This window comes from Zea mays, chromosome 3, assembly GCF_902167145.1.
Source record: "Zea mays cultivar B73 chromosome 3, Zm-B73-REFERENCE-NAM-5.0, whole genome shotgun sequence".
Classification (NCBI taxonomy): domain Eukaryota; kingdom Viridiplantae; phylum Streptophyta; class Magnoliopsida; order Poales; family Poaceae; genus Zea; species Zea mays.
The window spans coordinates 23,885,552-23,900,635 of NC_050098.1; the positions used below are offsets into that span (position 1 = coordinate 23,885,552).

A 15,084-nucleotide genomic window follows, 5' to 3' on the forward strand; every position below is an offset into this window, starting at 1 on the left:
TGAGGGTGAACCTTTTACACCTGTATAATCTACACACTTGGGCAAACTAGTTAGTCCAAAGATTTGTGTTGGGCAATTCAACCACCAAAATTATATAGGAACTAGGTGTAAGCCTAATTCCCTTTCAGGTTTCAACTCCAGGGTCATGGGGACGTGGAGCTTGATGTTGATGGTGGCAAAGGGGCAGAGGACAGGAGCAGAATCGGCAGCATCGGAGATGGTGCTCATGGCGCAGGGAAGGGGAAGGAGAGGGCAGACGGCGCGGTCTGGTTAAGGCGGCGCGGCTGGAGGAGAGAAGGTGAGGGGGGGGGGGTTGGGAAATTAGATCGATGCCTGGGTCTCTGATACCATGTAGAGAAACAGGATTGAGGGCAATTGGCCACACCTCAATGAGAGGGGGCACCTTCTATTATATAGAGCTGGCTGGCCTGCTTTACAAGGCAGGGATAATTCCCCTGATTTATCCCTGATTTACATCTGCTATATCTAGCAACTAATCCCTGATTTACATCTGCTATCTATAGCAGCTAGGATTCTATCCCTGATTTACATCTGCTATCTATAGCAGCTAGGATATCCACAGATGACATATTCTATTGCCTAACATTAACTGTATTTCTCTGAATCCCCAAAACTCTAACCCTAACTCTGAAACCCGAGCACATAAATAAGGGAAAGGAGGAGTGTCTTTATCTAGCCGTCGACAAGCCATGGAAGAGCGTAGCACGACCAACGGTCTTGTGCACGATGATGCACATGGGCCTTAGGGCACCACCGAGTGACCGCTCGATGGTAACAGTGGCGAGGGGCCTCATGGACAGGGCCAGTACTCCACCATACTCGCTCGCTTACTAGAGATGGGGGGAAGAAGGCGGAAGAGAGAGAGAGAGAGCGCTACGCGAGGAGGAGAGAATAATGAATTACGGTTTTCACCCTCGATCGAATTTTTTTGATTTTTATACGTAGTGTAAGTTATGAAATTAAGCGACCAAGAAATTAAGTTTTAAGTATAAATGAGTAAGTATGAGATCAAGACAGAGAATATTAGGTTGATCTTATTTGGCTCAGTCAAACGACCAAGTCGGACTTACCTCCCGCACCCTGAATCTGATAAGGAGTGCAACTATTTTTTGGTTGCAGCTCCCTTTCACATTGTCATTATAGTTGTCTTCGATGCTGATCGTTACCACCCTAATAGTGTCCTCTACCAACATAAACATAGAAGGTATAACCTTCATGTTTATGTGTACGTAGTGGCTAGAGTTTACGAGCAAGGTCTCTCTGTGGTCTAAGAGATGGAAGATGCCCAGGACAATCACGCAACCAAACGCTTTCAGAGTGCCATTGATCTGCGTGCAAGGTCATGACTCAGGAGACTACGAAAACCAATTGGTACCAGTTGACATGTTGACAGCGATTGTATACTGACCAACTGCAAGACGATGCGGATGCGGATGCGGATGCGGATGGGGCTTGGATCATAAAGCTTCACAACTTCACAAGACAATCCATCGCGTGCGATGTCTCTAGCGTTAGCTAGGGAGAGCAGCTGGCGCAAACTAAGCGCGAGAATGATCTCTGAGATAATAGCACGCAAAGGTGCTGTTGCCTGCTCGCCAAGTAAACTGGACTTGCAAGCAGAGATTTCATGGCTCTGAAGTCAGATGAAAGGACACGCTTAACTGCACTCGCAAGCATACGTTCTGAAATGTCTTCAGGAGCTTTCTCTGCTAGGAATGGCCGAATGGGCTTACCACGAACGCGTGGAAGTTGGCGTAGACCCGTACAGGCAAACTTTAGGCCCAGATAGAGAAACAGGCCAGTAGGCCACAGAGATTCTCGTGGGACAGACAGTGACGCACCCATCCCCACTAGCAATGGGCCACCGTCTCTTTGTTTCGTCGAGATGCGCCACTATAGTTATAGGTTTCGCTTTTCGCGGTTGACAAACCATAGGTTTCGCTGTTACTAGTAAAACAGAGTGATCAACAGTTCAGCATTCTACCAAGCCCCAACGGCCCAACCCAACTGTACGCCATATGGCTGGGATTCTACAAAATCAACCTAATCTACCTAGCTAGCTAGGAGTACCAAACAATACCCTCCTCACAAATCACTCTGGTTCACTCACTCATGTATCGTTCCCTTATACACTCTGCACTGCGCCTACCGGCCATCAGTGGTGAAGGATATGGAGATGGAGTTCCGGGACTCGTCCTCGGCGACACTGGCCAGCAGCGCAGAGGCCCTGGTCGTGTTCGTGTCGGTGCCGAACCCGAACGTGCTGGTGGTGTTGGTGGCGCTCGACGCCGACGCGGACCCTGAGGCCGTCGTCGTCGCTGCCGTCCACCGGCCGGTCCTGCCGTGTACGGCCGGCTTCCCGGGCCTGGGCAGCGTGAACGAGTCGCTCGACAGCATCAGGTGCACGCTGTGCATGTCGGGCCGGTCCGACACCGCGGCCTGGCAGCACAGCAGGCCGAGCTGGATGCACAGCAGCGCCTGATCGCTGTCGGGGCTGGACAGCGACGGGTCCACGATCTCCAGGGACCGTCCTTCTCCGAATAGCTTCCATGTCTGAAATTAAAAAAAAAGAGGTTCAGTAGATTCTGCAATAGCTTCTCTTTCTGACGAGGAGATCCGGTCGAGGAGCGCTCACATAGCTCAACAGGTCGACCTTCTCGTCGTCCAGATGCCGGACGATGTTCTTCCGCCCGCTCACGATCTCCAGCACCAGGATCCCGAAGCTGAAGACGTCGGTCTTGGCGGACAGGTAGCCGTTCATCGCGTACTCTGGAGCCATGTAACCACTGCGACTAGTCACGTACGGCACCTGCACGGGCATAGGCTGTGCCGATATGATACAAAGCAAGACAAGGGAACCCGTCCCAACTCACTATGTGCCGGAGATCCTGAACGTGTTCACGTGCGTGGCGTCCTCCAGGAAGAGCCTCGCCATGCCGAAGTCCGAGATCTTCGGGTTCAGCTGGTCGTCCAGGAGCACGTTGCTCGCCTTGATGTCTCGGTGGATGATCTTTACCGGAGACTCTTCGTGCAGGTAGAGGAGCCCTCTTGCCAGTCCCACGATTATATGGTACCGTTTTGGCCAATCTAGCGCCGCACACTTATTCCTGTCTAGAGTCGTCCAAGGATCGGAACATAATAATGTCCATGTTAGAGAAAGAACTGATTTTCAGTCTTATCCAAATCTACATAATGCCCATGTAATTTCAGATTTTCAGTGCGCAAATAATGAAATTCAGTTTTACCGTTGAGGGAAAAAAAAGGTAGGTGACAATCGGCACATAGTGCACTTGTCTAGGAGTATTACCATTTCTCCTTTCTATATGTATGTATATCTTTCATAAAGCTCAGTTTTGTTTGATCTGTTCACATAAATGCTTCTGGTGACAAGAAGTCCTAACCAAAGGAATGGTCAATGAAATGAACATTTAGGTCAAAACTGATGTGATGTGTTGAGCCTTTGAGGTTAAGAAATAAACCAAGTAGCTTTCATATGGTTAATGTCAACAGATTACTAGTAACTGGAAACAGCTGCTATAGAAAGTCCATAGCTGAGTCACTTGAAAGACTTCTTACAGAATACAGACTGACCACACCACTGGATTAGCAACACTGAATATAACCTCGATTGTATTTGACTTGCCACGAAAGTATGAAACCTCCTGCCTGTCACGTACCAGCCTAAACGTTTTTTTAGAAAGAAAAAAAAAACTAGCAAAGTGTCTATGTCGTTAGGGTTTCCATTTATGCTTGAATGTTTGAGTATAGAGTATAAAGCTCAAAGACATGTGTCCTATTGGCTAGGTATGAGCAGGGATTACCTTTTCGTTTACAAATTTCAAAAACCGTTTTATTGACCATTTTTTTACTTTTATGTTTTCAAATTCTAAACCGAAAAATATAATTTCTCGGTAAGTATCAGTAACGGTAAATTTTACCGGTACTTACCAGCCGAGATTGCAAACCGTGGGTAGGAGTGAATGTGGTTTTGGAGCCAACAACTATTGTTTGAATCCATATTTAACTGAACTGAACTGGTTCAGTAACTAAGATGAGGGTTTCATGAACGTGCAGTGAGAAAACAATCAGACTAAGATTAAAATGCTTATTATCCACACATAATCAACAATAGCATGATGCAACCAATTCAGAACAAACCAAAGAAAAGGCTCTCACCGAAGAGAGTGTGGTCGAGGCTGCTATTGGGGAAGTAGGGATAGACGAGCATCTTGTGGCCGGAGGAAGCACAGCAGCCAAGCAGGGACACCAGGTTCCGGTGCTGCACCTTGAGCAGGAGCCGGACCTCGTTCAGGAACTCGCGCACGCCTTGCCGTGACCCCAGAGACAGCCTCTTCACAGCGATCTGCTGCCCATTCTCCATCACCCCCTGCAAAGGATAGAGCGCAGGGAGTTTCCCCCCGTGAGTTTTATCGTTGGAAAGGAGTTATGTTCTTTCCCTGGAAAGAAAGATACAGTATCAGTATGTTTATCTAAAGAAACTTCAATGCTGAATGCAAAATAACACTTTCATATCGAGAGTTCGAGACATAGTGTTTTATCCGCGGCAGATCATATAAAATACAGTAGATGATTTAGACTGTATGTCGAAGTCGGAGACAGCGTTAACAGGTGTTATAGTGGGCCGGAGATATGCGCCGAATTTGATCTGAAATGCAGTTGTCTGCCCAAACAGGTAATAATAGCGTCGGACAGAAGCAGAGAGTAAAGAAAAACAAATTCCGGAGCAATTCTTTTAATTAATCAGTTATTATATAGTAGATGACCAAGGTACACAGGATAAAACAGATTGGCCGGCCAGCCAACTGGGCTTTAGGAGAAGGTACATAAGTACGATAGTATATAGTCTTCTGAAGCAATAAATAATCTAGCGAGAAATAAATAAGCAAATAAATCCTGTGAAAGGCACAAGGGACGTGTGAAGGCCGAAGTGAGGTTGCCTTGTAGACGGGGCCGAAGCCGCCGCGGCCGAGGAGGTTGTCGTCGGAGAAGCCGCCGGTGGCGGCCTCGAGGACGGGCAGGTCGATGAAGAGGCTCCACTCGTCCCCCTCCTCGGCGGCGCGCCCCGACGCGCCGGCCGTGTCGCCCGCAGCGCCGCCGCTGGTCCGCCTCCTGCCCGCGCAGCACCCGCAGGTCCACGTCCACGACCGCGCCGCGGCCGGCATCCCCACCACCACCTAACAAGCAGAGCCGCGTGAAGCCAGCCGGAGGGCGGAGAAGCAAACAAGCAGAAGGCGGGGGCAGCCGAACACATGTACACAACACACACCTACCTGACCTGCTGCTGCTGCGTGCTTCCGTCCCGCGCCGCGCCACCACAGACAGGACACGCGGGGGGCGAAGAGTCAGCGGACCAGCCGACGGACGGCTGGGTGGCGCGAGACGGCGTGCGTGACCGGCGGGCGGGGCGGACGGTCTCTGGTCCGGCGGTCTTGCGCAAAACACACAACACATGTGCGGTGGTGTGCCCGTGCGGGTTTTGTCGCGGCCAAGCAGCGCAGCCAAATCGAGGAGTTAGTTACGTGGTTTGTGCTGGTGGCCTGCGGGACCGGAAATTTGGAATTTACTAGTATTGCAGAAGTAAACGGAGATCGTGATCGGTGGACGTATGTTTAGGTCTGGGCCGTCGCTGTCGTCACATTTTTTTTCAAGCGCGTTTCGGCGGGTGGCCCGGTCACTGAATAGACTAGCAGCTCGAACCTGCCGCCGGGCCGTGGTAGCTGGCTGCAGTTGCCAGTGGAGACCCGTTCCTTCCTCTTGCCTTTGTCAATCACCATGCGCCTAGAACTCCCTCACTCTCTCTCTCAAAAAAACAAGAGAGAGAGAGAGAAATTTCATTGTCACAAATGTCAAACAAGTACAGATTTGATTAAATAATTCAAAAACAACCGTTTTTTTAGATACATAATAAATACCACTAGATTAAGTACAAAATATATCTTTTAGAAAATAAAATGAAGCACACATCATGTACTTCGAGGAGTTAAATAGATCTTAAGTTTGATAAGATCTATAGGTAACAATCTTAAGGTTTATATTGATATGCTAAGTTGATATTATAAAATGCAGTATTTTTTATTTAGATTTAATTAAGTTTAAGTTTATTTAAATTCTTAGAGTGCGAGATTTGGCCCCGGGTGAGGGGTGACCAAGCAGTATTACTCAACTCTGGCTGCGGACTGGAACAGGTCTTGGATTGTTGGTTTCAGCTGGCGGTTTGATTTTGAATCCTTAAATGCTAGCTTATTTCAACTTATTTATGGTTCAATGTGATATTTTATCCTCCTACACTTCCACTACAATCTAAACCCTAGTTTAGAAACAAACACACCCTAAAAAGACAGATAAGTTAAAATAGATGTCACATCAGATTTTATAATAATGACACATAGTTGTACTCTTTAAATTTTACTATATACATAGCTGTACTCTTTAAATTTGTTCTAGCTTTGCCACCATTAACCTTGCTTTCAGCTCAGGACCAAACAAGCTAGTGCGGTCAGGGGACCCAGCCACAATCTACTTTGCATGGCATGTACTGTACGTTTTGGCCACCTTCTTGTTGCTCAGAGTTGACTTGACCTAGCTGTGTAGTGGGCTCACGAGAACGTACCGGAGGAAACTTCCTAAATCCATTTTTTTTCTTCTATACATGTTTTCCTTTCTATTTTATTATTTTTGTTTTCTATAAATTCTTTTGTTTTTTCATTTTTAATATTTTATCCGATTTTAGTTCACTATAACCAATTGCTTTTATCTTATTTTTTTATCATCTTGATGTTTTATGATGTTGTTTTCTTTATTCTTATTATATTTATGAGATGTTTAGTTAATTATAAGATTTCATGCACTATAAATAGCACACATATTTAATTATTCACGTAGAATTTTACAATATCTTTACTCTATCACATTATAATTGCGGAATTTGTTAATTTTCTTCTTAATTGTTTTTTCATGTTTTGTTTTTTTATTTTCTACATTATATGGTATATGAACGATTTTCACATAGTATACATATCATGTTTTAAGATACATTTACTAATATTTATATTATATAATGAGATTTTCACATAGTATGCATGTGATGTTCGCCTGGTATGCATATGATGTTTTATGATGTTCACGTGGTATTATATGATATTACATTATTAGTATTCACATAGTAACTTGTTTTCCATTTAAGTTGTTTAATTATTTCTATATATTTTTAGCATGTGTTGCTTGTTATTTACTTTCATCTTCTTTATTTTAGTCTGATTATTTTAGTTTTATGTTTTTTTTGTTTCCTATATTATATGGTATAGAAAGGTCTTGGCACTAGATGTCTCAGGGAAAAAACACATGCAACCAAAACGTATTGCACTGCCTTGTCTTATTAATCACACATAATACATCTCTCTAGGTGATTCAAACCTTGACGGGCCAACCTATCCACCATCTAGCAGCTATTCTGGGAGGTCAACCAAACAAAGTATTTGCAACGCGGAGAAGCCCAACTTTCTAGATCCTACCAGCTGGCTCAAATTGAACTGCCCTGACAAAAAAATCTCTCAGAAACCGACTTAGAAGAATAGACCCCAAAAGACGCAGGGGTCCAAAGGTACTGATCTGGAACCCCCCAAGAAAGTTACAGATCCTCCAATAATCATTACTAGAAATACTTGAAAAGGCTTTACTAGAGAGGCTACCTGCAATGCCTCTAACCCATCTATGCTCTTCCAGGGTGTCTTGCATTGTTCTATTTTGAATGAATCTTTTATAGTGTGTTTGGTTTGAGGTCAAAGTAGGATGAGTCCGGGGCGACACTATCCCCTCAATTTTTTGGGATCACGCCGCCCCTAAAAATCACTCCGGTGTTCACCTCGCCCCTGCTTAACTCTCAACCAAACACTATAAAAAACGTAGCCGCTCCATTCCATCCCTCCTTATACATTCAACCAAACGCACCCTTAGGCACTTGGACAGCAAGGTTTGGTGCTATGTCAGCCAAAGATTGTCCATGCAAACAAGGTTCTGGCCCCATCCCCAACCATAGAGATGGCTTATTCAATTTATATTAATTTGATATAATCAATTTACATTTACCTCAAAATATTGTATTTCATAGTGGGTGCAAGTTCTTCAATGACGATAAATTCTCCGTGTGAGAATACAGATGGGAGAAAAGGTCGTCCACAAACGTTTGTGGAGACGGGGACAAAAATTTTCATCCCGTAGAGATAGGGTCATAGGGACAAGGAGCTCTCCTATTGGAGTGTGCTTGCATATAAAAGTTGTATAAAATTTGATGGTCGGCCAGCTGCACAGTGCCAGCTTGGTTGGAGCTTAATCCCCTGGCCGGCTGGCCCCATCGAAGGGTCCTGTCACTCTCGCAACATGAAGGCCCTTAGGCTGGCTGCAGCGGTTGCCGCCAGCTAGCCCTCTCCCCTTACATGGTGCCTGCAGGGGGTGCCCCACGCCTGCAGCGCTGCCCCCTGCAGGGCTCTCTACGCGCCGGCCCCTTTCTCTCTCCCTCTGGATATAGCGTGTCACTGTTCACACCCTCCAGCACTAGCAGTGGGTCCATGAGTAATTGTTAGTAGATGAAAAATTGATAGTAGATGAAAAGTAGGTATAAGAAATGATATTTTATGGTTGTAGTGGGGTATAGGGGAAAAAACAGGGGGAATCGCTGCGGGAGATAAAAACGTAGGGGATGAAATGTTGATGATATGACGCAAAAAAGTGATACAGGGAGGAAAATTTAGAGGAAACCGCTGCGGATAGCCTCAGGCTACCTGCAATGGTGGCCGCTGGGCAACCCTCTCCCCTTGCATGGCGCCTGCAGGGGCACCCCACGGCCGCAGCGCTGCCCCCTGCAGGGCCCCCTACACGCCGGCCCCCTTCTCTCTCCCTCTAGATATAACGTGTCATTGTTCATACCCTACAGCAATGTTCATTCATATAGCAGTGGGTCCACGACACTACAGGAAAACACTTAATTCCCGTCGGCCAGGAACTGACGAGAATAAGCATTAAACCGATGGAAATTACTAATTCCCGTCGGTTTAATGCTTATTCCCGTCGGTTGTCAGCCGACAGGCGTCAGGTGTCGGGGACAAGGTTATTCCCGTCGGCCGCCGACGGGGAGTTATGGCTAATTCCTGTTGGCCAGGACAACCGACAGGAGTTATTAATTAATCCCCGTCGGCCCTACCAGCCGACGGGGATTAACTATTAACTCCCACCGGCCAGGTCAGCCGACGGGGATTAACTGGGCCGACGGGAGTTAATAGTTAATTCCCATCGGCTATGGTCAAACCGACGGGGATTAACTGGGCCGACGAGAGTTAACCTATAATTCTGCAACAGCAACACCAAATTAGATATTTCTCCACAATCGCACACATAACATACACAGAACATACACATCACAAACATATGACAAAACATATATATCATCACATGAACATACACATCACAAACGCATTGATATGATTCACACATCACAAACGCATTGATATGATTCACACATCACAAACTTAAGATCTAGTGTTTACACAAACATTTCAGATACGAGTTAAGATCAAGTGTTTACACAAACATAACGTCCACGAGTTAAAAAACATAACGAGCATGAGTTCAAGTGTTTAGAGATAACCACCACTTGGGTGGTTAGAGCTTTGACCGCTGCTGCCACCAGGAGGAGGGAACGCGAAGAGGGAGTCAACAAATCCAGTCCCTGCTGCGGGATCAAACCCACTACCACCAGCTTCGGGCGTAACCTATGCAAGTTAGCAAATATCAACATTTTTAATACAAATATCAAAAAATATACAAGTGTATAAATTAATCTAGAGTTATCAAATATACCCTATCTCCAGGTGCAGGTATATGTGTCGGAGGGGTGTTAAACTGTGGTGGCGGAGCTGGTGTGTTTGCAAACTGGCTCCATTGTGGTGGCGGTGGAAAATTTGTTGTCATGCCCTATTGCTGCATTAACTGTTAAACATATGTGTTACTATTGAAGATGTTGTATTGAAATATAATAATTTAGAGTTCGGATTATGTGTACTCACTTGATACATCGCTTGGTTATGTGCATTGCAAGCCTCCATAAATTTGCGTTGTTGTCTCATCTCTTCACGCATCCTCATAATCTCCAACTCCTGCTCGTTCGGTCGACGAGAGCATGAGCTATGGGAAGACGAACCCGTCCTCTGAGATCTCACCGACGACGAGTCAATGAATCCGTCAAAGAGTGCGAGTCTATAAGTGATTCAAAAAATGTGATTACTGCATAATCAATTTAGTGTCAACCATATAATTTCATAAGTTAGAGCTTACAGTCCATGCGCTTTGCCACCACCACTTGCGTACACCACCGAGGGATCCACCGGTTCATAGCGCCAGTTGAAATCAGGGCCATGGTGACGAACCATCTCCTCCCCATATGCCGCCTATACATCATTCACAACCTTACAAATGCAGGAATTTCTATACTTTGAACGTTTGTACTTTTGGGCCAAAACTCACCAGCCGATCCGTGGCTGTTTGGCTGCAGTGCTGGTCAGGGTTGTTAGGGTCTGGTCCTTTGTGGCCCTCTTGGTAGACCTCAATGTCACTAGGCTTTTGGCCACTCGTAGCTTCCTGTATAAACAAAAAACATTCATAAGCAATTGTACTATTTGCTGATCGACATAGCTAGATCAAACTTACCATTCTTTTAGCTTTTCGTATCATGTCGTCACCGCCAAACTTGTAGTTAGGATTGGTTCTTCGACATTGTCTGTGATGCACTGACGCTTTCTGGAAGCCTTCGGAAGCCCAATATCGACACCAAGCATAGTACGCATCAGGCACGGGCACCATCCATGGAACCATCACCTGCACACACAATGTTACATATTATATCAATCACAACAATCAATAAAAAGGGTAAAACAAATTGAATACTAACCTCACGATATTGATCCTCAGTCAAATATAACTTTGAGGACCCTGCCTTTTTATTTAAGGGGCCTGCTTCTTCCGGATGCTTTTGAAAATACAGGTTTGTAGCCTGAATTCTCGCATAGTATATGGCATCCTTCACCAGCTTCTTTGCATTGTTTTGGAAGACACGTTCAGCGTGCCCCATGTAATCCTCTCCGTCAGGCAACCGATATCGAAGCTACAACATAAAGAATACAAATACAATGGTATAAGTCATACAATTACAATATTAAGAAACATAACAAAAATAATAAAGAATTCATACCCAAAAGTCATTATGCACAAGTCCCTGTCTGTCAGTGTGGTTTCGTTCCTTTTTAAACTTGTACTCGTCCCAGGTACTAACGAGCACCTCATCCTCGGTATCGCCGTTTGACACCTTCACTATACCAGGGTAGTGAAGGCAGAAAAGAGAACCCAACGTAAGGTTAACCTGAGTGTGGTGTCCCTTGCCGTCAAAGGACAGGTCCTCCCAATTCCTGCATTACACAAAAACATTAACAATACACATAATAGTTATATGAGATAAGTTAATATATTACACTCACCGATCTCCATGTGGCATGATTAAAGTCCTATCAGCCTCTCGCTCTATCTCGTGACGAGGCTTTACTGAGTGGCTTTTTCTTGAGCGACGTGTGCGTGTCGCTGAAGAGCCTCCCGAGCCATCATCCATCGGGTTGTCAGCCGGTTCACCCTGTTGGCCCCACTGGTCCCACACCTGTTGCTGCTCTCTCTGGTGGTCCCACTGGTCCCATGGCTGGTGATGCTGTGCGGCCTGGTCCCATGTCGCGTGCTCCACCTCCTCATTATGCTCCACCTCCTCATTGTGCTACTCAGCCTCATTGTGCTGCTCCTCCTCATTGTGCTGATCCTCAGTGTGCTGCTCAACCTGGTACATACAACTCAAGATTTATTTGTAAATATGTAAACAAATTTATTTGTACAAGATATGTTACCTCATCTCCATGTACCGCGCTCAACAGCTCTCGACGTCTACTGCTGCTCGAAGAACTGCCCTGAAAAAGGCTCAGGCCCTTGAACAACCCCTTCACTGACTTCTTTGATTTTGGCGGCATCCTGCATCAAAAATAAGAAATTATTCATTAGTGCATCAAAAATGACATAATCCTTAAACATAGAAGCAAATGAAATAACAAAACATCTTTACTTGTTAAATATCATCAAAACCAGGATCTATTTGTTCTCTTCTATGCAGAGGTCGCCATGTAACTTTTCTCCTAACAGGTTGTCTTCTCCATCTCTCGGGAAAAGTTAAGTCGTTAATGTCTGCAACTAGTGAATCTAATGCCAGTGCAGGATCAATATGAAAACTAGTTGGTAACTCTTCTTCTTGAAACACCTCATCAACCTGCTCAAGGTGACCAATTTGATATTCGTCCTCACCAGGAGTGTATAGGCGTTCGCGGGGATTTACATTGTACACAACCCTCCATTTAGACAACTTTTTGCATAGATATATCGAGAAATAAACTTGGTCTACTTGATGGGCAAGGATATACGTGTCGTGTCCTTGAAGCAATTTTTCAGGTTGGATCTGTGTCATCCCAAATTCGATCCTATAATACTTCGGGTCATACCATTTACACTCAAAGAAAACTAGCGCTAAAGGCTTATTTCTAGCAAATGTAATCTCGATTATATTTTTGATTTTCCCGTAATAGCAGGCTTCGTGTCCTTCCATGTCGATTGCCCTAGTAACGACTCCACTATTTTGAGTGGCGGCCATAGGATGACTTGATTCGAAAATGCTTGAACGAAAGCGATATCCATTGACGTCGTAACGTCCATAGCTTTTGGTAGTTATGCTTCCAATAGATAACTGACGTAAGCCATCATTTAAATTCATTTCCTCCCCAAACTGTCAATTATGCCACAAAGCATTAGCAAATTCTGTAATATTAGTTAACTAAAATTAGGTATAGGAGCCACATAATTAAGACTTACATGGTCCCGAAGCCACATAATGAAATTAGGTCGCCCATGCATACCATTGCGTCACAATTTGTCTATGTCTCTCGCTGTTGGCCTACCGATACACCTCATGTTTTGGTCATCAAACTCGCTGTCAAATATTATTGTATGACATGAGATATTTGATAACATAAACTAATTCACATATGAACAGTTTAAGAAAATAAGTCTTACACAAAGTATTTCTCCACCTCCAGCATATTCGTGAACATGTATAGTAAAGCAGACTTCTGTTCTTCCATACTGAGGTGATATGCCTTGGGTGGACCAACAGCTTTGCCGTTTGTCTGAAAAATCGAAAGATCACTACACGGAGGCATCTCTTGTTCATCATCATGGTAAATTTTCTTTCGAGCAAATACATTATGTTCTTCTGCAAAGTGTCACACCCGGCTTTAAGGAACAAAGCCAGGTGCATCTCATACATGCGCCAAGAAGACAACATATATAATAACAGAGTGTATAGAGATAAATGTCACAATAACATCAGAGTATTATTACATAGCGGAAGTCTTATTACAAAATAAAAGATAAATATAAAACGAACTAAGGATCGTTGGCGCCAATGTCAACTGAGAAACGCCACCTAGATCAGATCATACTCCTCGCCTTGTGGCTCCTCCTGAACCACCTGCTCTTCTCCTGTGGGGGGGTGTGAGACAGCAAGGGTGAGCTCACACATGATCACAGCTCAACAAGTTGTGGGGAACTAGTGGATATGAACTCACAAAGGTGGGAGTTCATATGATGTGTAAGGCTAATCAATGGCAAGGGTTAAAGCTGAGCATTGCTTTTAAGTAGTTGGTCAAAATTTTATTAGCAGTTACTAGATGTAAGTGAATACCAAACCTTAAATAAAGTAATTGAACAAAATTAATAATAAACCCATGCAATGCAAATGACAAAATTGAATTTAAGTTCCATAATTTAAACATCAGAGAGTCATGAGCTGCTCATGACCGTGAGCTCGGCTAGTATACCAGCTTTACACTCTGCAGAGGTTGTACTCTTTACCCACAAGTCATGTTACCCATCTGCCAAGGGGTCACGACTCCCATACACCTCTACCTAGGAAGCGCGGCAGGGCAACACTACGAGGCCTTTACAAAGTTCCACTAGCTTTCGAAAACCCGCTACAGTTTATGGGAAGAGCACTTGCAAGAATCCCCCGTCTGACCGCCATCGCAGCTAAATCAACACGAGAACCTCCTTGCATGCAACTCCCCTACTGCCCTTGCCCCTTTCGGGTAAGGTAGTCTTCCACTAGCTTTCCTAATTAGTCAGCCAAGGGCGTCCCATTAAACCCTTGTGGTGGCACATGTTTCTCAAGTTAAGCTCTATGTTCCAATTAACATTAATGAACTTGACATGAACATAAATAGAATAACAAGAATAATTGGAACATAGATATAATAAACGATTCTCCCAAAACCATGTAAAGCAATAGCGAACTACCCAAGTGGTTCAGGGGTAAACAAGGTAATGAGATAAACAATCTAGGGTGACCTATTGGGTACCATCAAAATTAACCTATGCATGGATAAATGATATTAAAGAACATTATTGGGTAAAAAGTGGTCAAGGGCACAACTTGCCTTCAATGAGCTCCTGCTCAGCTACTTCAACCTGCTGCTCACCAGGATCCTCAGTCTCGTGCTCTTCTACTCGCCATAATACAAACAAGCACAGTATATAGGAAAATTAACATCACACCAAACATATAAACAAAACACACAGTAATATTCTACACAGTAAAATAAAATCCTAGGAACAGGAATCATAATTTTTGGAGTTATAGATTTTAAGTTATGGATTTTCAAAAGTTTTATGTGTTTAAAATATGATTAAGTGTGGGATTAATTTTCTTACTGTTGTCATGATAAAACAGAGACACTAAGTGCTAGAGAATAAAATTACGAAATTTTAGAAAGTGGAATGAAGTGATTTGGAGCTCATATAAATTTTCTATGAATTTTTGAAGTTCTAGCACTCATTTATATAATAAAAACTTATTTTCTAATTCATTTATTCATTTTAACACGCCACTGGATTGGGCCTCAATTTCTGCAAAGC

At 44.3% G+C, this 15,084-nt stretch overlaps 1 protein-coding gene and 1 long non-coding RNA gene across 3 annotated transcripts; both read right to left on the reverse strand.

Annotated features, from left to right (window-relative positions):
- Positions 1 to 365: 365 nt before the first annotated feature.
- Positions 366 to 1,615, reverse strand: LOC109944802 (uncharacterized). Its single transcript, XR_002267964.3, has 2 exons — positions 1,430 to 1,615; positions 366 to 1,349 (listed from the first exon to the last, which is right to left on the reverse strand). It is a non-coding gene; the product is annotated as an uncharacterized lncRNA (long non-coding RNA).
- Positions 1,616 to 1,937: 322 nt separating this feature from the next.
- Positions 1,938 to 5,571, reverse strand: LOC100191927 (uncharacterized). Of its 2 annotated transcripts, none has more exons than NM_001137351.1 (6): positions 5,309 to 5,510; positions 4,980 to 5,216; positions 4,198 to 4,408; positions 2,895 to 3,132; positions 2,657 to 2,807; positions 1,938 to 2,574 (listed from the first exon to the last, which is right to left on the reverse strand). In NM_001137351.1, exons 2-6 carry the CDS (start codon positions 5,202 to 5,204, stop codon positions 2,167 to 2,169), a joined length of 1,233 nt encoding a protein of 410 aa, NP_001130823.1. In that variant the 5' UTR covers positions 5,205 to 5,216; positions 5,309 to 5,510; the 3' UTR covers positions 1,938 to 2,166. The 2 variants fall into 2 exon arrangements, with proteins under 2 accessions (NP_001130823.1, XP_008672055.1); XM_008673833.4 differs by having other exon boundaries at positions 1,943 to 2,574; positions 5,313 to 5,571.
- Positions 5,572 to 15,084: the final 9,513 nt, after the last annotated feature.